The sequence below is a fragment of the Atta colombica genome, unplaced genomic scaffold, assembly GCF_001594045.1.
Source record: "Atta colombica isolate Treedump-2 unplaced genomic scaffold, Acol1.0 scaffold92, whole genome shotgun sequence".
In the NCBI taxonomy this organism is placed as follows: domain Eukaryota; kingdom Metazoa; phylum Arthropoda; class Insecta; order Hymenoptera; family Formicidae; genus Atta; species Atta colombica.
The window spans coordinates 2252632-2259464 of NW_017259586.1; the positions used below are offsets into that span (position 1 = coordinate 2252632).

The 6833-nt window shown below is 29.7% G+C and overlaps 1 protein-coding gene across 1 annotated transcript in view; it reads right to left on the reverse strand.

Moving 5' to 3' along the window:
- Nucleotides 1-6462: 6462 nt before the first annotated feature.
- The window catches only part of LOC108693556, a 3534-nt gene continuing 3163 nt past the window's right edge, over nucleotides 6463-6833 (reverse strand). Inside the window, exon 4 of the mRNA XM_018202555.1 lies at nucleotides 6463-6621. Coding sequence (XP_018058044.1) covers nucleotides 6463-6621 — 159 coding nt within the window. The remainder of the gene's footprint in view (nucleotides 6622-6833) is intronic.

Below are 6833 nucleotides of genomic sequence, written 5' to 3' on the forward strand. Positions count from 1 at the left end.
AAATAAAACTGATTTAAGAAATTATTAACATAAAAACAACATATATTATCAAAAGTATAGCCACTATTATTCAAACAATTTACAAAAGAAAATCGTAAAAATTTTATTTCTGCATTTATAGAATTTGTTTTTTAACTAATTTTGTATAGAAAAAAATTACAAATATTTCACTCTCACTCTTAAAACTTGATAATTGAGCTACTCTTTTTTAATATCTGCTCAATTGTCACTTTTCGTCACTTCTTAAAATTAGATTTTACTTCAAAGATTTCAGAGGATATAAATTATGAGTTTTTATTTCTTTAATTAGCTAAACGAATCATGTTTTTATCAATAGTAATAAAGTGCAACAGTTAGTTTCCGAGAAATAAGAGAGTATCTCTTTAAGAGACCTTCATGTCATTTTCTCTGTATTTGTGAGATATAATTTGCAAACAATTGGAATTTATTTATTTACCAACGTAGTTAACTGCAAACATTTCGATTGTGGATCCGAGTCCTCTTTAGTACGAAAATCAAATAAAAACTATAATGAAAATACAAGAGCACCGGATAACTATTTTATTATTTTTTTAGTATTATACGTTTGCTAAAATAATTAATACTTATTTTGCTAGTTAATGTTTATTGTGTATCGTATTGTCAGCAAAAAAAGAGTATTATTTGAGGCAAACTGTTATTCCAAAATAACAATTGCAATCCCGATACAACCGCGAGAGAAATTTTCACATCAGCGAAAATAGATTTACGCTCGATATATTGAAATTTCAACACAACTAGATTAATTTGCGAGCCTGCTTATAAATTCCTTTCATTACGATGAAAACTGTAGTCGCCTGGGATTACTACATATTTGCAGAATGAATTTTGGTACGATCGCGTAATTGTATATCATCACTATTTGCAAGACACTTTTCATAACTTTCCCATTCGACAAATGGCGTCGACGCGAGTGACATTTCCATTTCCACTGCGAGCAACACGCATAAATTCGATACGCGCAACGAGTTCACGTGCCACACGAAGTTACGCCAATTTCCACCATAGCGCCCGCATCACGCCGGCCACAATTAACCGGCAATTAATTGTGCATGTAGATCCCCTTACTTTGAGGTATTGCGCGTCCCATAAGAGTGTGTGTCGTACCAGTAGAAGTACCGCGAAGTAGACGTCATTAGTCATAGTCATCGACGGTGCTATCTCATGCCTTAAGTGTATATCGCATACCCTAAGGGACCTAACATATCTATTTATCTATATACCTATATATAATTTACATGATTGCCTCAGTGACGACACACTAGCGAAATTGAAATATCTCGCCTTGTATCGCTTTAATAAATAGATTATGTCGCCAAGCTAATGAAGATAGTTACGCTTTAAATACACATCTCGTTTTTGTATGTACATCCTTTTGAAGTCACCCTCTAGTGATTATATATAAAAATATAAATTTAAAACTTCACTGATGTATTCGAAATTTTCGTAAATTAACATTAAAAGCTATTTATTTATATATTAAATGGAATAATATTCGTTATAAAAATTTTATTTTGTTAATGTTTATGGTGTTTAAAAAAATAGACTTTATCACTTTTAAAATAAATAACTCGAATCAATACTGTTAACGAGATATAAAGTAACGTGCAATGCAGGTAGATATCGTAATGTTTTGCAGGTAATAATTTATTTCATTGTAAATGTGAGGTAATTAAAATGATTCCTATCGATTCGACGACAGCCGTCCCTCTATTATTTATGCCTTTCTTTCCTCCTTTAATATCAGCCTCTTTACGCACTCTAGGATACTATCCGTATCAGGAGGATCTCCTTCTGAGCCCATCAAATTTCGTGCTGCCGCAAGCAAAAAAAGAAGCACGTAGAATTTAATTCTTGCCCCTTGGCTTGAACGTAGTCGCTCTTAAAAATTGGATTTTTTTAATGAAACCTCATTCGCCTGGAGAGAAGCAGCTGAAGATTAAGTTTCCTGGTAGACAATATGAGATACTTGCCTTTAGTGGCTCTTAGAGAAGTGTATCGCAATAAAGCATCATACGCGAAAAATTATACTATACAAATCATGCTATTATAATATTTTGACACTCGTAAATTTAGAACACGAAATCAATAACGGTGTTTTTGAATATAAATAAATAAATTCTATTTCATCATAATATTTGATATATTCAAAATTTTACAAAGGTATTAATTTCATTGTTGCGATTATTAATTCTATAACATCGCGAATTTAGTCTATTTTGTTAACAAAGCTGTCATATTATATTATATGCCACAAGAAAGCCGCACTGCCACATACATATAATTCCTTTTAGTCAAAATAATTTTAGTATTAATTGGCACTATCGAATATACGTCAGTGTCATGTGTACAGATTAAAGTTGCCTTAAAGTTATAATTTTTAAACACCCAATTACAAAGCAAATTCGTAATTATAAATATGATATTTCAACATTTGTTATAAATATTTTAAATACTAAAGAGAAATGATAAATACACAATTATATGATGAATAGATATGGAATATTTTATATATGGATATGGATATATTTTCGTTAATAGATACAAAATTAACATTTTTAAATATTAATACTTATTATACATTAATACTTAATACACATCTTTGAATTCTTATTAATTAATCACACTATCGATGTGCTACATATATTTAAGAGAAATTTCATTTATTTATTTAAATTTCATAAGTTTTAATATTTGCATTCCTAATCAATCTCTGAAGAACTTCAATATTTCAAATATATAATTCAGTTTCACTAAAGCGATCATAAATTTATGTAAATTTTACATTAAATTATAACAGATTTTTTTTATTTATTTAATTGGTAATAATGTATGAAATGTAGCCAAGATTTTACGTTTTTATAATTATCGCCAAAATAGATCAATTTGCTGAATCATCAACGGTATTGGAGATGACCTTGAGTCTCCTACGCACACAAGCTTAAAATCACTACTGATCGGTCGAAACCATAAAATTTTCGTTTATAACGATTCCCTGCTTTCGCTTTTACGATGCGACAGTACCGGATTACCGAGACGCTCTTGGAAGCAGTAAAATCTGGTGATAATCGTAATTTACATCTGTTTCATAACTCGTAATTTATGGGACTTAAAATTTTCATAAGCCGTAAATAAGTATTGGTGGCGCAAATACTTGAAGACCGACTGTCGCTCTCGCGTGTATTTTGCTTATACAAACTTGCATGTACAAACTTGACAATGCAAAACGAACATGTGTCCGGTGAACATATGTTTTCGAAAACCTGGTCCTTCTCTTCTTCAATCACGATCATATTCATTGTAAAAATACCAATTACAGTGTTTTATATTTCGAGATATTTTTATTCAAATTCAAGAAATGAAAATAAATGTGTTCAATATTAAAACTTTAATATTTTAATGCATCATAATTAAATATGGATAATAAAACATTTGTTGTAATTTCTAAAATTATATTGCATATTCATACGTCGATGAAAACAACATTTAAATTTGCGCTTTTTATCTTGTCACTGTAAACAAGTAAATATTATTACAAAAATTATTTATCAATATTACCTCTGAAAATTTCATTTTATAATTGGTAACATAACATTTTATAGTTGCAAATAAAATCCTCATTTTGCTCATCTGCATTAATTTACAAGTATCCTCCATATAGCCTGCATAGATACGCAACATGTCGTGAGCACTCTATCAATTCATTACGTTACATCCCGGAACAAATGAATTTCGCAAGTCCCGAGAGAACTGTCATACTTGCCATCGATCATATTTGCGCACTAACCAACAGTGCCTAGTTTCGAATAAAAAACTTGAGGACAGTAACGACTCGCACACTAATTATACAGTTATAACTCTCGATTGATAACTATGAAATTTCAGAAACGACAGCATGTTCACGGTTTCGCATTTAAAGGGATACTTTTTGTACGCTTTCAACTTCCATTTTGAGCTGACCTTGCAACTGTCAGCCCTTTTTAGTTTTTTTTTCTACCACGACATGAGTTAGATACGGGTTGCTCAGCAGGTAAAAATTACGACTTCAGTTTTCGAAAGTTGGAGAGCCCCATTTATGCCTAGTTGCATCACGCAGCTCGGCGATTTTTATTGGATTTCTGAAGAAAGGTCAGTATGTTTTTGGCCCGTATTAGTGAAGGAAGTTTGAATGGAATGATTGTTATACACGACACATAACGAAGCCTTACTTTTCATAAGATGTCTCTAATGCGACATAATCCTGCGGAGATATTCTATAACGTACTTGAACATCAAATATAAGTTATTTATGTGATCAATCTTCTTTTATCGAAAATACTTTTTAAATTACAAATACAATTGGAAAAGTTATTTCGTGAATTAAGTTTCAAGAATATAAATAAGTAACAACAGTTTTGTTTTTTATTTAATTTTAATTTGATTATGTTTTAACAGAATTTTAGGCTTAATTATCAAACCTCAAATTTTTTATTAAATTTCTATTAAAAATATTAAGAATTTAAAGATTATTTTATATCCAATAAAGAGAAACAAAGAATTTTGTATATAATTTATTACTTTATATTTATTATTAAATAATATATTAGTTAAACACGCCGCATACCGCATTATCGATAAGCGCTTAAATGAGATTTAACTGTAGTAATTCTCGACATTATCCCTAAACGTAATCTGCTAAATCGTTAATTACATCTAACGAAGGTCGAGTAGAGGGAGACTGGACTTCGATTCGATTCATTTGAGTATACCGCAAGTGCAATGTCTATGCTGCTGCGGTTACATCGAGCTTAAGGATTATATTCGAAAATCATTCTATAGCATGCTGTAAAAGAGCATTATTACAAACTCTGACAAAATTTTCTGATAATTTTAAATCAATTATTTTCAATAATTTAATTAAATTAAAATTATAACTATACTACACATATGAAAAAGTAATTACGTTATAAATTATTTACAGTATTTTTTAAAAACTTTACAGAAAAACTGCTAGAGACAAAAATTGTTTATTTTCTTCTCATAGGACTCTAGAATTTTTTCAGAATTTTTTAATACCGTATTTTCTTATGTTGGAAAATAAGAAAATGCAGTACTAAACAGTTCATAAAAAATTCTGAAAAAATTCTTAGTATTCTATGAGAAGAAAATAAACAATTTTTGTTTCTAGCAGTTTTTTTTTTAATTGATAGTATTTGAATAAAAAATTATTAAAGACCAATTTTCGACAATTTTTAGTAATTAATATCTTGTTAATGCAAAAAATAGTAGAGGACTTTTCGACTCAGTTTAGTCTATTCTACTTGCCTATGAAATACAATATTTGGCGATTATTTTGGAACCCTGTATAACTAAAAGATATATTTAAGAGATATATAAAATTTATATAGGAATATTATTAGGCATCAATATCTAATCGTGTTTTTTTACATATTTAGCAAATTATAAGTTGCACAAAGATGAAGTATCATTTGTAAAAGATTGAAAAGAATTACAAGAATTATTCTCAAACATATCTAGTTTAAAGATAGACATAATAAAAAAGGAACCACAGTTATCACAGCAAAAATTAACAAAAACGGATACGTTTTGTTAATAAATAAATAAATGTTAAAAATAAATGTTATATCGGTCCGAGAAAACTTCGTCCCTCTTTTTTCCTCGCCGGATTTTCATTTGGTCCTCTCGTCAACGTTCCCTTCGGAAAGGAGCAGAAATACAGAACAACCCGTACCGGACGCAGGGCTGTGCATGTGGTCACTTTCCGGTTTCTCACCCCTAGCAGTAGACCCTAGTACGACTGGCGCCCATTAGAGCTCTCGTATATTTTTACTCGACCAATATATCGTCACACCGGCGCATGTATTGCATTAGCACGGGAGATGCGTGCCCTAGATAACGCCGGTCGAGCCGGTAACGATCTCCGATGCTAACAGGAGGTGTGAATTTTAGAGCCGAATGTTATATCGGTTACACAAACACCCTCTTGAACGTTACGTTTTGATTGAGGATGTAAGTGATATCACGATATCTTGTCGATCTCACCGGAAATTTTATCAAATGCACATTTAAAAAATAATTAAAACATTCATGATTCACATTAAGTTTAATTTTCATTCTTTTAAGGTGGTTCTTTAGTAAAGTGTCGAAAATTTGAGGTGCCTCAGGATTTACCCAAAATTACAAATATCTACATAATTTGGATAAAATATTAAAATTATGTGTATATCTTAATGAAATGTAGTGTGGAACGTACGATAAAAATCAAGAGCTGCATTTTTATCGAACGAATATGAGATTATGTTTATTTTTCGAGATTAAATTTATATTATACATATATACTATACATATATGTTTATATATATTGTAATGCAAGTAAAAATAAAGTTATATTGATCCATAAATAATTTATAATTTAAATTACTATTAATTTAAATTAAAACTTTGGATACATTGCTTTGCGTTTTGGACGATTTGGTTTAATTGTTGAGTTACTGTTTCCAAACACTGTGTCATATTGGAGATCATTTCGTTGTTCTCTATCATATTAATCATTTGTGTTACTTGGGAAACAATTTCTTTAGCCTGAAAAAAATGTTAAAATTATTTTAAAAAGTCTTTTGAACAATTATAATTTAACACGTTAAATATTGTGCTAATCATCTATGAACACTTGAACTTTCATTGCCGAACTAGTGATCGGCATTGAATGACGTTATTAAAAAATATATATATATAAAACTTGTATAAAATAATATTTACAACTCTTAATAAAAATATAATTATTATTAATAAAG